Here is a 14792-nt window from a genome sequence, read left to right as displayed (position 1 = left end):
TTAGCACCCCTCAACCCCAAACCTCATCATTTTGTGAGACCAGGAATACTGCTAACCTCAAGTTCTTTTCCAGCCAAGACTGGAAGGTATGTAAGCCTCCCCCTCTCCCTATCCCCTTCTCACCCTTCAAGTACCTTGGAGGTGTTTTTCGGGCCTGACCTCAGCAGGTCCCAGTAGGTTAGACAGCTAGGAGGCTGTCTTGTATTCAGCCTGATGCTCTCAGGTGGTTATATTGTAGGCCATGGACCTAGGCACGGCTTCTGAAGCATGGAGGACATGGACAGATGCCCCATCCAGAAGTGTATGCCAGATTCTTTCAATTCTCTTTGCACTAGGGAATTGGGAAACTCCAGCAGGTACGTTCTTGTCGGGGTTTTTGTCTTGTTTTATTTTGTTTGTCTCTCTACACTTACTCCTAACTTCTCCTTTACTACGAAGGAAGGGACTTTCAGCCCAAATGCCCAAAATGGGTCAATCCTTTTCAATTCCTACAAGTTCACCTTTGGGCTGTCATTTGCAAAATTGGGAAAAATCTAGTTTCTCTAAAGAACTTAAAAAGAGCCCCGTTCTCAGAAAAGGTTGTAAGATGCTTGTAGCTAGAGCTGCCCCACAAAGGGGCAATGGGGGTGAACAGGACATTTTGGATGACCCCTTTCTTATGGACCCCAGGGCTTTGACCCCTCCCCTCTTGGTGACCCCTGCTCAGGTCCCAGCCAAGGGTCTTACTGAAGTGCCTCCTTCTGTGGCCCCTTCCCGTGAAGGGACCCCTACTCAGGTTCTGGCCTCGAGGCCTTTCCCTAGTGCAGGCCCTTCAGTATCTACCACCATGGGCCCTGCCCCCATGGTAGTCTCTGGGGTATCTCCCCTACTGACCTCTTCCCCTTGCCAGCTGGATCCCCTAGCCTTGCAGTCCAGCCAGTACCCCCAGCCCCTCCCTCACAAGAAGTGGGACTTCCTATATCCCTCCCCAAGCCTCAGTTCCCACAGGGCCTTCAGGGCTTTTTCTCCTGAGGGAAGTGCCTGCCTCACCCCGTGGGACAATCTGAGCGCATGTTCCATTCTCCATTTCAGATCTCATTCAGGTTAAAGAGGAACTGGGAAGATACTCAGAAGACCCCACTAAGTTTACTGAGGATTTTAGGGATCTGTCACTACAATTCAAGCTTTCTTGGGGTGAATTGTATATCCTCTTCTCCAGCTGTTGTACTACTGAGAAGAGGAGGATCTGGGAACAAGTCCCAAAATTGGGGGATAGTTTGGCTAGCGATAACCCCACAAAATACAGCTGCTGTTCCCACTAGTGACCCAGGATGGAATTATCAAGAGTGAGGATAGAGGAAAGAGAGACCTTGCCTGTTAGAAGGTCTAAGAATAGCATTTCAAAAGCACATAAATTTTCAAAAAATTAGGGAAATTACTCAGGGAGAAAAGCAAAACCCTGCCCTTTTCCAAAATCAGCTAGTAGAAGCTATTAAAAAGTATACAAATTTGAATCCTGATTCTATAGAAGGGATGGCAATCCTTAGCATGTATTTCATTAATCAGTCTGCCCCTGATATTAGGAGGAAACTGCAGAAACTGGCAAAGGGACCCCAAACACCTCAGGCCCAATTACTGGAGATGGCCTTTGGAGTCTTTAACAACAGAGACCTGGTGGCAGCAGAGGAAAATAAACACAGGGAAAGAGCTAGAGACAGAGAACATGCTCAATTCTTGACTGCTGCCATGGCCAGGGAAAGATCCAAGGAGTGCCACTCTAGGGGCTGCCTTGGAGGAAGCCCAGCAGCTTGGGCCGTAGGGAAACCTGCTTTCAATGCCACAAGGAGGGTCACTGGTCCAAGGAGTGCCCCCTCTAGGGCACCCCCAGAGGAAGCCTTCAGGACCTACGCCTCCAGGAACATGCCCCTGGGACCAGGAGGGACATTGGAGGAAGGACTGTCCCCGAGGTTGGAAAAGTGGTAGAGCCTCCTCTCAGTACTCTGTCCTCCAGTCTTCTCAAGACTGGAAAAGACAGGGGAGCCTGGGGTTTGGCAGCACTCCCACTTTCTCCAGCTCTCTCACTGAGCCCTAGGCAAAGTTGAGGCTGAAGGTAAGGTTACCCACTTTACCATGGCTACGTTCTCTTGTCTTAAGTAATTACTCTGGCCCTACATGCCCTTCGATCCATCGGGTCATGGGCATCGAAGGGGAAATTAAGGGATGTCTCCAGACATACCCCCTCCCCAGTATACTTGAAGATCTGTTGTTTGAACACTTCTTCTCTATGCTCTCCTCTTGCCCTGTCCCCTTGTTGGGAAGGGACCTGATGGTGAAATTGGGAAGTCAATTTCCTCTAGTTAAACCTCCTAGCTCCCTTTTCCCTGTGTTTACCAGACCTCCCCATATTCCCCCAGAGGTGTGGGAGACAGTTGAGCCAACTCTTTGGGATCAGGGAATTCCTGGGCGAGCTACTTCTGCCACCCCAGCCATAGGTCCCCTCCAAGATCCTAAAGTGTTCCCCTGTCACCTTCAATATCCAATTAAGCCCAAGGCCTGGGAGGGACTGCAACCAGTAATTGCTACTTGAGGCCCAGACTCACTCCCTGTAGAGTGGAGTCCAGACAGGGTTAAAGCTTTTGAGACTTTGAAAACTAAATTGACCACCACTCCAGCATTAGCTTTACCTAACTAGAAAAACCTTTCACTCAGTATGTTGATGAAAGGAGAGGACAGGCTTTAGGAGTCCTAACCCAGTCCTTAGGACCTGACCCCAGGCCAGTTGCCTGTTTTTCAAAATAATTAGACTCCCTGGCCGCTACATTCATTCCAATTGAGGAAGCTTCTAAACCTCTAGTTGACCAGCCTTTAGAAGTTCTGAATCCCCATCAAGTTCAGAGCATCCCAGAAGCAGACAGCCACCAGTGGCTAGCTAGCCACACACTCAGCAAATATCAAGGCTTGCTCTTAGATACCCCTGACCTAATCTGGATGTGCTACACACTTCTGGACCCCGAAGCAGTGTGGTACGCAGAACAAGTGTTTAGGAGAGCTAGGTATGAAATAACCTCCAGGGAAATTGTCCTTTCTCTATACTCCTATACTGCCTGTTTGGTTCTTGTTTGCTTAACCTCTTTGCCAGGTTTGTCTCCTCCAGGCTCCAAGTCATCAACTTCCAGATGACTGCTCAGACTGTGTACCCCCTGAATGGGACCCATTGAGGCAGGGACAGCTCTATACCCCTTGCCAGCAGGAAGCAGTTTCAGAAGCTGAGACCTTCGTCCCTGACCCCAAAAGAATTTGGGTCCCATTCATTTGAGGGGGGAATGATGAGGTGTAGACTGTGGGAACCCCCTTGAACCCCACCCTGAATCTTCCCACTTGATCTGGCTTTTCACGCCCAAATAGCCTAGCCTGGCTTTCCATTGTCTGGCTACCTCTGGATTGCCTTCTGGCTGTTTCCCACCCTTGATCCTGATCAAAATATCTATACCCCAGCTGTGTTACCTTAGCTCTCTTATTGTCTGTCATCTCCAGGTAGCCTTCAGCTATTTCCCACCCTGGAGTCTGACCTCACCCCAGTTACTCCAGTCTGCTCTAAACCCCTCCTGTAGTCATCCCAGACTACTTGAGACCACCCCTCAAAGCCTCCCATAATCTTTCTGTGCATAAGTCTCATCTTGCCTCCATGAAAGTACTCAGTTCAGTCTAGCTCGGTAGATTGAATCTGGCCCGCTTGTGAAAACAAGCGTCACAAAGGGTAAGATTTCTTAAGACAACCATTATGGTGAATCTTTAATAAACTCTGTCTTTTTCCTTGGCAAAAAAAAATCATTCCTAAGAGAATTTCCAATAAAAAAGTAATAGAATCTCCGGATTGGAACGGATCTCAGAGGTCTAACCTTGTCTCACACCCATACTCAAAGCATTGCTATATCCTCTACAACACTCCTGAGAATAAGTCAACCAGTCTCTCATTAACAGCTTCAAGTCACTAGAAGGGGGAAGAGAGGAAGGAAATAAACATTTATTATGCGCTTACTGTGTGTCAGGCATTGTGTTCAAGGTCTCGCAAATCTCATCTCACTTGATCCTCACGACACCGTGAGGTAGTTGCTTATTATCCCTATTTCAGAGTTGAGAAAGCTGAGCCAGACTGAGGTGGAGCCAGCTGCTGAGGCCACACGGCTAGTGACCGTCTGGGGCAGATTTGAACTCCAGGCCCAGATCTCTGTCTACTACATCACCCTGTTATCTCATTTCCTAGTTGGGAACTTTCTCTGAGTCACCTATTTTGCTGTTGAAAAGCTCTACTTGTTAGCATGATGTTCTGTATATTGAGTCGAAATCTTCCTTCCTGTAATTTCCACACCTTTTTCTCCCTAATTCTGACCATCGGTGTTTCATAAAACAAGTTGTATACCGGTTACATAAGATGGCCTTCCTAACAGATCTGTAGAGAGTGACAAAGAGACCAAAAGAGAGAGAGGGAGATCTCTAGTTTCTTCAACATGTCATAATTTGATCCCTTATCATCTCAGGAAGAAAAGAACTGGGAAAATCCGTAATCATCTGAAGTGGACAATCTTTTCAATTATCACAGCATTTCAAAGGTCAAAGGATAATCCTCTTGAAAACATACCCTGAGAGATGTTTCAACTACCATATGAAAAGATCTTCATGATATTTTTTCCAACCATATTAGATCCATTAATACTCAATAATCATTACGCTAGTTTTGGCAAAACACACAAAACTATTAATTACAGAATCTGCACTGCAATATCACGTCACAAAATCCAATTTTATTTTTCATTTTAACCAAACCTAAAACAGTAGTGATACGTGTATATACATATATACACACAGAAACCAGTAACAGCTACCTACCTCTTTTTCCAAAATACGAGAGATTTCACCTAGAGTTCGATCCAAAGCAGAAACCTTATTAACTGCCCAAGAACCACTGTCCTGTATGTGAAGTTGCTTTATGATATCTTTTGCCAGTCGCTGCAGCCTAAATCATAAAAGGAAGAAAAACATTGGCATTTAGGTAAATAAAACTCAAAAATTTCATTTTTTTAGGAATTCTGAAACTCGAATGTCATTGAGAAAATATTAGGGAGCATCTATATATAATTAAGTTTGACTACTCCATAAAAATTGACAGAGAAAATGATAAACAAAGCCAGCCGACTCCCAATTATTTGCCAACAGACTGAATATAGTAAATCATACTTCCAATATTTAAGTAAGAAAATCCCCAATCATCATCAAGACAATAATTGCAACCTTGAGAAGTAGGAAAAAATTTACCAATTATCATATGAGGTAAATCATAGAGCCTGACCAGCGCAGTCTATTTCTGATAGACTTGCTTTGCACTGCAGCCTGGCAGTGGATTTAGAGTCTAAGAATCTGGCTTCAAATTCTGCCTGGTATTTGCTACCTCTTCTGTTACACGAGGGGGTTGGCATCAATGACCTCCAGAGTCCCTTCTAGCTCTAAATCTTAGGGTCTCACATCCTCCTAGTATTTTCTTTTCACCATTCAATAGAGGAGAACCCTAGGTCCCAGGTTATGGATGTATCTTGCTGACAGTCACACAATACAAAATGTCAGGACTGTCATCTTATAACTTTGGCTCAATGCAGATCAAGTACTATTTCTAGAGAGCAACACACAGTTAGTGCTTAATAAATGCTTCTTTCATTCATTCATTTATTAGTACGCTCTTTGGTTCATTCGCTCACTCGACCACAGTTACATCCCTCACCATATCCATATCTTAAACAGAGTAAGGAAAAACAAAATTCTGGGTAAAGGCAAAAAAGACAGGAGGAAGAAAGTGGACAGCTTCCTAAATCACAAACTTAATCTGCAGAATATGGTTTTATTATTTTCTTTTGAACCATTGTACATTGATTGCTAAAATATCAAATATTAAAATATAAGTAAAAAAGAAAAATGTCATCCCAAATCAAAGAGAAATATTTTAGCAGGTTGTATCACTTTCCCCTTCATTATCTTGGATAATTAAAAATTGATTTGACTTCCTTTTCACAATGGAAAATTCTCCAGAAACTAGATTATAGGCATCTGGAAGGAAGGTCTCATTTGGTATCCCAAACACTGCCTTGTGGTAAATACATAACAAATATTTGTTGATTGATATGCTAGTTCAGCAGGAAAAATGTTCTTTACTTCAATAGGTTAAAATAAAGTTATTTCATTGTGCAAGTACAATACCAATTATTATCATTGATTTTTCAAAATGGGATTCACTTTCTCATCTACATATGAAATCAAATCATTTAAACACCTTAGTTAATTGTAGCATTATGAAATGTAACCCAAACATACGAAGGAGCAATTGAATCTAAATATAAAACTATGTTCAATCTCACTTTTGGTTAAGTCGAATGAAACTCTTTGAACATAAGCCCATTTTTCCTACTCTCCCTGCCCCCCACCTCAAATTTAAAAATGCAAACAAAAAAATGTAGTGTTTCTTTTTTCTTCTAAATGACAATGGGCTAAAGTCCTACTATGTTAATTTTTTTAAACTAATATTTTATATATAAAATGAAACTGTTTTCTACACAGTTACTAATGATTCAACATTAATGACTACATCTGATGGTCTTTTCTCAATCCTTATTCTTGACTTATCTGCTGAATTTGACATTCTTTACCGTCTTCTCTTGAACACTTGACTGTCTTTCCCTCTCCAGTTTTCTGTGACAATGCGCTCTTCTGGTTTTCCTCCTACCAGTCTAACCATTTTTTTTTTCTCGGTATTCTTTGCTAGACCAATCCTCATGTCATATTCTCGAATGGTGGATATATCACATGACTCTCCTAGAGCCCTCTTCTATTCATATCTCTGTATTCATGATCTAATCATCACCTATGGGTTTAATGATGTCCTCTGTGTAGATGAATCAGAGACTTATAGATCAGCCCTAGTCTCTCTCCTGAGCTCCAATCCCACATCACCAAATGCCACCTGGACACTTCAAAACAGATGCCCCATAGACATCATCTCAAACTTAGTGTGTCTACAGAAGAACTCTCTATTTGTATCAAAGGCACCCCAGTCCTTCCAGTCATCAAGGTCTGTAACCTCAAGCTTATTTTAGAACTTATCATCCTTCCACACACCACCCATCAGTTGCCATTTCTTTCTGGGTGCCAGGTGGCACAGTGGATAGTGTTATGCTTAGGAATCAAGAAGACTTAAACTTGATGCCTCAGTCTGAAGACCTCAGACATGTGACCTTGGGCACATTGTTTAAACTCTGTCAGCTTTGGCTTGCTCATCTGTAAAGGGAGACATAAGAGTAACCTCTATCTAAGCAAGTTGTTATGAAGATAAAATTGGATAATAATAATGGGAGTAACAGGTACCAAATTGACTGTACTCACTACATGTTAGGCACTGCGCCTTTAAGCGCTATCATAATTATTATCTCACTTGATCCTCACAATAATCCTGGGAGTAGATGCTATTATGATTCCCATCTTATAGATGAGGACACATATGAACTCAGATCTTCCTGACTTCAGGCTGGCACTCCATTATTCACTGTGCCACCCGGCTGTCTCCAATTTAATTTTAAATTAATATGTTAATTGCCTTGTAAACCTTAAAGCACCCTATTAATACTACCTATTACCGTTACTACTGTTGTTTCTACTGACATAACATACAAAGACTCCATGTCGGTTCAAGTCCGTATGACTGGAGAAGCCTCCTCATTGGTCTTTCGATTGCCAGCAGGGGTCCAATCCCACCTTTGACGCTCATTGCCTATGTGAACTCAGCTACATCACCCAACAGCCATGGATTTCAGTTTCTTCACTTATAAAATGAAGTGGTTGGCCTAGATGGCCTCTGAGGTTTCTTCTACTTCTATATCTAGGCTCCAACAATGCTACCACATGCCCTTAATCAGAAAACTTCAGTGGTTCCCTATTATCTCTGTAATCAACTATAAACTACTCCCTTTGACTCTAAAATTGGTCCTAAATGACCTTTTCCTGCTTTTTGTCCCTTCTATGGTCCAGCCAACCAGCTTTCTCTTTGTTTCACAAACACAGCACTCCATTTGCCCATTTGCTCTGCTCATTTCCAGTGGACATCTTCCACATTTGGAAGGCATTCACCATCCCGCTCCATACCCACCCTGCCTCTTTGAATAATTTGCTTCCTTTAAGACAAAGGTCAAGTACCACCTTCTATAAGATGTCTTTCCTGTTCCCCCCAACAATTAGTGCCCCCCCAACTACCTTGTATTTATTTAGGCATGTTTATTTTGTATATACTCATCTATGTGTTATCTTCCCTGATGTAATTTAAGCTCTCTGAGAGTAAAGAATGTCTTATTTAATCATATACCCAGTGCTGAGAATATCAGAGGAGCTTAATAAATTTGATTAACTGATATAAAATACTGGCAACATGTTTTACTCTGTGATAGTTAAGCCTTCTTAGTTTTTGGATGAATACTTACAATAGTTACTCTTCCCCCATCTCCCCTAAAATTATACTTAGTTTTGTCAATTCAGTTATTCTTGGTTGTAAACCTTTATCTTTGCCTTTTGAAATACCATATTCTAACCTCTCCTCTCTTCAAAAGTGGCAGTTATCCAGTCTTGTGTTATTCTGAATGTGGCTCCTTGGTACTTCAATTCTTTCTTTTTGGCTGTATTTTCCAGTATTTTCCTTTATTTGGAAAGGTCTGGACTTTGGCTATGATGCTCCTAGGAGTTTTCCACTTGGGGATTCTCCAGCAAGGTAAACAGTGAATTTTTTTATATTTTCACTTTGCTTTCTAGTCCTAAGATGGGCACTTTTGGTTTCTTTCTTAAAATATTCAAATTTTTTTTGGGGGGGGAGGGTCATGATTTTCAAGTAGTCTGATGATTCTTAGATTCTCTCTCCTTGACATGTTTTCGAGGTCAGTTGTTTATATTCATTATCTTTTCTTCTATTTTTCTTCAATATTTTGGTTTTGTTTTAATACTTCTTGCTGTTTCATTGGGTTGTTTTCTGTTTGGCTCATTCTAATTTTCAGGGTGTTTGATTCCTGGATAAAACTTATCACTGTTCAAGATATTACTACTGTGTCCATTCTTTCCTCCCTAGTTTTTCCATTTTGTATCACATTTCATTTCTTCTAAATACTCTTGTAGTCCTAGTGGCCAGAACATTCTTTTCTCTGAGTTGCTATGTGGATTTGTTGTAGAATTACTATCTTCTTCTGAGTTTAATGCTTGGGTATTTCTTGGTCCAGTGCATTTCTTTATTGTCTTAGACATTTTCTTTTCTTTACTCAAGTCTCCAGCCTCAGTTTCTGTGTTCCTATTGTGCTTGAGTCAAACTCTACTTCTGTACTTCTGGATAGTGTTAGCAGACCTTGCTTGGTCCTGAGTGCAGTGGCAAAAACTAAGTTCCACAGGAACTTATTATTATATTAAGTTTTACAGGAATTCTCTAGACTAGTTTTGTGCTGTGGTTTGGGCCTGGGTTATCTGGATGAGAGGCTGGGAACACCTCTCTTAAATATAATGTGTATTTTGAATTTTCAAATACTAATTTGTTTCTCTTTCTCCTACAAAAGCATGGGTATGCGTGTGTGTGCATGTCTGTGTATCACTTAGTTTCCTTAACTAATAATAACAGATTTACAGTATACAATTTTGAAAATAATAATAATCTTCCTGCCTATCTAAAGTTCTTTCCCTGATGATAGGGAGTTTTTTAGTTATTTTTGAAAAAGGCATTTGAATTATTTTTGATTTTTGGACAGCCCATTCCTGCTCTCGAATAAAATGTCTAATTTTGTCTGAGATAATTTTTAATACTATTCTTCTAAAATATATGCTTAAATACCGACATATATGTCTATAAATATTGTCTCCTACTCCCCACTCCCCCCCACAAACATTATTTTTAAACAAACTTTGCCTTCTTTATAATACAGTCACTGAAAAATTTGCAGATTTCAATGAGTATTTTAATAGTGCCACCAGAATGGTGACAGTGTCAGGGGAGGGAAGGAGAAGTAACTGGAGAAATGCTCCATAGGTGAAACCAACAAGCCTTGGTAACAGACTAGATGGCGGGAAATAAGGAGTCCAGGATGACTCCAAGGTCGGGAGCTGACTAATGCTTCATTATCAGGGTACAGCAAAGCTAATACAACGACAAGTAATAAAAATAGCAAATGTGAATAAACTATTTAACGGGCTAGAACTGACAAATATGCAGAGAAACCAAGGAAAGACAGGCACATTAATGCATTGTTAGTATGGCTATGAACTGTTACAACTATCCTATAAGCAAGGCAAGGAATTATGCTATCAAAGTGTTTAATAACATCCATACCCTCTGGCCTAGAGATCCTACTCTTTGGCCAACAAGGTCCAAGATGGAAAGAACAAATATGCACCAATATATTTATAGCAGCATTTTTTTTGTAGTAGCAAAGAACGAGAACCAAAGTAGATTGAGGAACAGCTAAAAAAAGCTGAGGTTTATAAATGTGACAGAAAATTACTGCATCATAAGGACAATGGATATGAAGACGATAGCGAGGCATGGGGACATGAGGCCAAGTAAAGGACAATGATAAACAAAGCAGCTCTGTCAATGTCAACAGCAAGAACAGGTGCATTAAGAACAACAAAAATGAAACAATGCCATGTTGAAAAAGAGGTGTGAGAGCAGAACTACTTCTATTCTCTGTAGAGGATGGGGATCATGGATGTTTAATACCATGTACTGCCAGACTTGATTTGTTGTTGAAATGCCCATTTGGTTTTTTGTTGTTGTTATTTTATTTTTTGTTTATAAGAGGAAGCTCTCAGCATGGGAGAGGAAAAGAGAGGGAAGGACATACTGGGAACGTAAAATGATACAGAATCAAAGCATATCCATAAAAATAATTGCTGAGAAGAAGCATTTATAACTCTCAAAATGCTAACCACATATTTTATTACAAAGTAGTTTTAGCAAAACAGAAAAAGGAAGAGAAAATAAAGTAAAAATGAATCACAACATAAATAAACGGGAGCAAGGAAAAATGGAAATTAAAATTATTAATCAACAGAATTTATAAAAATCTGATAAAAGGATATTTCAAAAATTGATAATTTTATTTGTCAAAATCTATGGCATATGTTCAAAAAGACTCCTCAACACATACTTTACTATGAAAATAAAGTACATTAATAAAGACTATGACCTTTTTCTCAAATTCTGCACACATCAAACCCCTTGACATCATCCCCCACTTTCTCCTCCTTCACTTCAGTATGAAGAGGTAACCTTTTTCTTCATCCTGGCCAGCCAATGACTCTCCACACACACTTGATCCTGTGCTATCCCTTCCCATTTCCTGGATCAGATTGCCAAGGCAACTGTCCTCTCTCTCCTTTGATTTCTCCCTTTCTTTCGGTCCCTTCCTGGCTGCCCACAAACATGTCCAGATCTCTCTCCCCTAAAACACAAAACAACCACCCCAAACCCCTTTGTCTAACCCTATCACCCCTTCATGCTATTCTACTACACATGCCCTCTGCTCCACAGCAGAGCCATTAGAAAAAAAGCTGTTGACAGTGCCTCCGTGGGCTCTCTTCCCCCTCCCTCCTCAACTGTGTGCGTTCTGGCTTCTGACCTCACCACCCCTCAATGGATGCTTCTTTCTCCAAAGTTCCCAAATCTCTTTAACTGTCGAATCTTATAGCCTGCACCACCTGATACCACTAACTGCTCCTGCTTCCAGACACTCTTTTCTTTGGGTTCTCAGGATGTTGTCCTTTCCTGGGCCTGCTTTGGTCTGTTTGACAGCTTCTTACTCATCTCCTTTAGTGATCAATCATCCATCCTGTGCCCCATAACTGTGGGAGAACCCCAAGACTCTCCTGATCCCTGTGTTCTTCTATCTCTAAACTCTCTTGGTGACCTCAACCTACCAGCTACTACAGATTTAATTATCATCTCCATGGAGATAAGTCACAGATTTATAATCCAACCCCAGCCTCTCTCTTGAGCTCTAGCTCTATATCACAAACTGTATGTTGGACATTTAGAAGTAAATGCTCCTAAGGCATCTCAAACTCAACCACTCCGAAACAGAACTCACTACATTTCTTCTCAAATCTATTCCACTTCCAAACTTCCAATTTCTGTGAAGGGTACGGTATACCTGTTCTTCCAGTCACTCAGATTTGTAACCACAATGCAATCTCTGAATCCTCCCTCCCTCTTGTTCTACATATTCAATCAGTTGCTAAGTCTATCTCTACAACATTCCTCTCATTCATTTCTCTCTCTCTCTCTCTCTCTCTCTCTCTCTCTCTCTCTCTCTCTCTCACACACACACACACACGCACACACGCACACACGCACACACGCACCCCTCTTAGCTGGACAAGAGCCTCCTAATTGGTCTCACCCTATCATCCTTCCTTCAGAGTTAGCATGGTGATTTTTTTCCACAATGTAGGACTGACCAAAGTAATTCCCCTACTCAATCCCAGTGGTTCCTGGTGGGCATTTAAAGCCCTTGACTAATGGGCCCCCAGCTACCTGTGCAGTTTTGTTAAACACCACCCCCCTTTCTGCAGTACATAGTCCTGCCCATCTAGACCCTATATGGCACTCCTTCGCCTTTGGAGGCCTTTTCACTAGTTATCCTCACGTGCCTAGAATGGGTTCTCTCCTCACCACTCAGTTTCCTTCAAAATGCATCTCTAACACCGCCTTGGACATAAAGTCTTTCCTCATCTCCACTCCCCAATTGCTTCTGCTCTCTCCTTTCTCCCCCTAATTAATCCATGTATTTATTTTGTATCGAGGTATTTCTGTACATGCTGATTCCCCCTGTAAAATATAAGCTCCCGGAATGCAGGGACCTCCTAATTATTTCTTCTTTGCATTCTCTATAACTAGAACAGTACTTGGCTCATAGTATGTCCCTAATAAGAGGCAGCAAAGTGTCACATAGTGGATAGAATGCCAGGCCTAGAGTCAGAAAGATTCATTTTCTTGAGTTCAAATGTGGCCTCAGACACTTACTAGCTGTGTGTTCCTGGGCCAAGTCACTTAAGTCGCTCAACTTTGTTTGCCTCAGTTTCTTTATCTGTAAAATGAGCTGGAGAAGGAAATGGCAAACTGCTCCAGTATCTCTGCCAAGAAAAGCCCAAATGGGGTCATGAAGAGTTGGACACAAGTGAAAATAACTGAACAAGAAAGCAGTCCCTAGTAAATCCTTCTTAGTTGATTGGTTGATTGACATAGTACTTCACATATACCCTGAAAACCACAAAATATACTGGATATACTGCCCTACCTTACTCTGTTCACTATATCTCATTCATGTGGTCTAAGATTACCTTCACATCTTGGAAGCTACTTCACACTGCTGACTTATATTCAAATTACAGTATAATAAAATTCTTAGTTTTTATTGCATGTGTACATGTTTTTAAACCTAAAAGCAAGACATGATCTTTATCCCTATTAAATTTCACCTCATTGGATTCTGCTCAGGTTATCTACCCTATCTGTGCTCTAGGCAACTTTCTAGACTAAAAGCCATCAATTAGAAGCTAACCTGTGCTGGTGGAGAGAATTCCCTCACCCAGAAGGTCCCTAAACCAATTAAATTACAGGCTTATCTAGTTCTTTATCCCTTATTAGATTCAGTAAATTGTTCCACAAAATTTCATACTTCTAATTACGTACGCCTCATACTCCCCTTGATTTTGTTTCACCTAACCGTCCTTCCTTTCCCAGCCAGAGATGAACTACCCAAGTGGGAAATCACGTTGTGGGTATCAGTAATTATAAACACTGCCCAGAGGCAGAAAAGAAAAAGAAATATGTGTGTGCATATACGTGTGCCCACGTGTACGTGTGTACCAGTGAGGGAGGCGTTAAGGATAGAGGAGGGGTGGGGGAGGGATAGGGGGAGCCCAGGACTCAAGGGAAAGAAGGTCCAGGTTCAAATACTGACTCTGGCACTGTCTAGATGTGTAATTAAGGGCAAGTCACAGGGTCTCTAACTGGCAGTTTCCTCATCTATAAAAGGAAGATAAAAATACACTGAGTGAGTACCTCAAATGGTCATTGTGAAAAACTTATTTTCAATCAGTTAGCCTTACAATATTTATCATTTTAAAATCTGCCCATACTTCCTGTTAATGATGTGAGGTCTTACACTGTGTTGACATTTTGAAAAGGGGCTTTTCGATCCCTTTCAGCCTAAGAAGGGGCTCTTTGTTTATTAATTTGCCTCTCCCCTAATCAGATTATTTAAGCCCTTCTCTCAGGATATACACTAAATATTCACAGACTTACTGTTTTCAAGTTATATTTTTTTCAGCATGCCGGCTATTTAATCCCCTAGAGCTGGGTGCCTGGGATGCTGTCACACATCACTACCTTTCAATAAGACAGCTCCTGGTTGCCAATGCCTTCCGCTTCCCGAGTCCCAAACCATGCCTTGTCCTACAAGCTCTTCATATTGCTGACAGGGTCTGTTGGCTAGCTTTCTGGTGTGCAGCGTTGGCAGAGATTCCTAAGTTGTCAGCTAGGTACAGCAGCAATTAATACTGGCTCATTAGAGAGTACTCCAGGTTCCACCACGTAGGGTATGGGGCCAGCTTCTTGGGTAACAATCTCCAAACAATCCTTCTAGGATACCAAAGTTCCCCTGTGGGCTGATTTCTACCATACTGACTAAATAAGGCAGGTCTTTCTGTTATGATGGTCTGGGGGCAGGGGGTAGGAAATAATCTTTACT

The 14792-nt window shown here is 41.5% G+C and overlaps 1 protein-coding gene across 3 annotated transcripts in view; it reads right to left on the bottom strand.

Annotated features, from left to right (window-relative positions):
- Window positions 1-14792, bottom strand: part of SCAPER (S-phase cyclin A associated protein in the ER) — a 422044-nt gene that overhangs the window by 205676 nt on the left and 201576 nt on the right. For all 3 annotated transcript variants that reach the window (XM_036734646.1, XM_036734647.1, XM_036734648.1), the window contains one exon: window positions 4867-4993. In XM_036734646.1, coding sequence (XP_036590541.1) covers window positions 4867-4993 — 127 coding nt within the window. The remainder of the gene's footprint in view (window positions 1-4866; window positions 4994-14792) is intronic.

The sequence above is a fragment of the Trichosurus vulpecula genome, chromosome 8 (assembly GCF_011100635.1).
Source record: "Trichosurus vulpecula isolate mTriVul1 chromosome 8, mTriVul1.pri, whole genome shotgun sequence".
NCBI lineage: Eukaryota > Metazoa > Chordata > Mammalia > Diprotodontia > Phalangeridae > Trichosurus > Trichosurus vulpecula.
Note: the sequence above shows the minus strand (reverse complement) of the source record. Positions and strands in the feature narration are given on the sequence as shown.